The sequence below is a fragment of the Merops nubicus genome, unplaced genomic scaffold (genome assembly GCF_000691845.1).
Source record: "Merops nubicus isolate BGI_N331 unplaced genomic scaffold, ASM69184v1 scaffold6749, whole genome shotgun sequence".
NCBI lineage: Eukaryota > Metazoa > Chordata > Aves > Coraciiformes > Meropidae > Merops > Merops nubicus.
Window position 1 is genome coordinate 66,161 of NW_008631586.1, and position 1,586 is coordinate 67,746.

At 48.6% G+C, this 1,586-nt stretch overlaps 1 protein-coding gene across 1 annotated transcript in view; it reads right to left on the reverse strand.

Annotated features, from left to right (window-relative positions):
• Window positions 1–346: 346 nt before the first annotated feature.
• Window positions 347–1,586, reverse strand: part of LOC103779968 (transmembrane protein 45B-like) — a 3,869-nt gene continuing 2,629 nt past the window's right edge. Inside the window, exons 4-5 of the mRNA XM_008947615.1 lie at window positions 1,223–1,368; window positions 347–464 (exon numbers count right to left, since the gene is read on the reverse strand). Coding sequence (XP_008945863.1) covers window positions 347–464; window positions 1,223–1,368 — 264 coding nt within the window. The remainder of the gene's footprint in view (window positions 465–1,222; window positions 1,369–1,586) is intronic.

Consider the following 1,586-nt stretch of genomic DNA (forward strand, 5'->3'; position numbering starts at 1 on the left):
TCAACTGCAGCAGGTCAAAGCTTCCAGGCCCTTCTGGCCAAAGCGTGCTGTCCATCACTATGGAAACCCATATGGGAACCAGTAGGATGGAGTGATACCATCATGTTGAATTTCTGCACTTAATTTTGTTGTTAAAAAGCACTGCAAACAGTACTTGTTTCAGAGGTGGTGATGTTCAGGGACGGATGGAGGGCAGCTACCTGCAGTATGCTCAGCTGGGTTCCCAGCAGTACAACGATGGCAACTCTTTTTGCTCTTCCAAAACGTAAATATTTCACCAGATTATAATTTTTTTCTTCTAGAAAACAGATTCTTCATGTATGTGGAGAGGCAGATTGCACCCATTTCACTCTTCATCAGATCCATTCAGGAAGGCAGCTTGGGAGCTTGTGTCACACTTCTGCTGCCGGACTCCCAGCCCGATGTAGGGCTCTCCCCCACCTCTCCTGCACCTCTGGATGCAACTGTAACACACGAACAATAAATCACCCTCAGCAAACCCCCCCGACTAGCTCAGCTCACCAGAATGCTCAGGGGAGAAAAGTGCCCTTGGAATGTATACACAGAGGTGGAGAAACTATTATAAAAGTCCTAAAATGCTGGGGCTTGGGAGGTTGATATTTTTATTCTGTGTGAAGTCTATTTGCTTGCATAGACTGGATTATCCCTCTGTAGCCCATGTCTCAGCAAGCTGTGCAGCAGCTCTTAGAGGCTTGTAGGTCATAGGAGCACCCTGAAAGTGGGATAAAGTCCTGTTGTTACCTGCTTGGAAAAACCATGCCACGGGCTGGTGATGTTCTAGCCATCACAGTGCTGTTGTACCTCTGATAACTCAGTGAGTGACAACAGCTTCAAAATCCTTGCAAGGGAGGGGACAAAGTGTCAAGGGATCCTGACAGTGTTTTGTTTTTTTCTATCAAATTAATATTCAACTTCCAGCACGCAGTGCAGAGGGGAAAAAAAAGTGGTGTGACTTCCAGGAGCAGCTTCAGGGGCTTGGTTATTTGACTTCTCCACATTTAACACCCATGCCTCTTGCTGACACTCTTATGCATCATGTGCACTCACCAAATAACAAGCACACTTGTCACTGTGCCCTAAAACTTGCAGCAGTCAGGGGCTGCTTATTCAGCTTTGCCTTTGTACTCCAGGATCTTCACCAGACTGCAGCCTTCCCCACCCCTGTCTGCCCACCCTGCTCCTGGCCAAAGTTACTCCATACCAGTAAGCGAGAGTGTAGTTTATAGCCAGGATGGCCACAGCAGCTGCCCAGTGCCAGAAGAAGCACATGGTGAGGAACATGATGTTACTGTGGTCCTTCTCATCCCACACGGGACCTCCCCATGGCTGGAACAGCACGACGCCAATCTGGACGGAACAAGCAATTTATTACCCTGGAGGAAAAAACATCAATGTCCTCAAGCCCTCCAGCACCCCTGTCCATCTGTTACCTGGGTGATCCACATATTGACTGAGGGACCTGAGCCCTGGCCAAGAGAGTGGGTTTTACTGGGACAGTGTTCACTGAAGTCCAGCCTTGCAATGAGAGGCCACACACAGCAAGTCTGCACCTGGTGGTCTCTCTT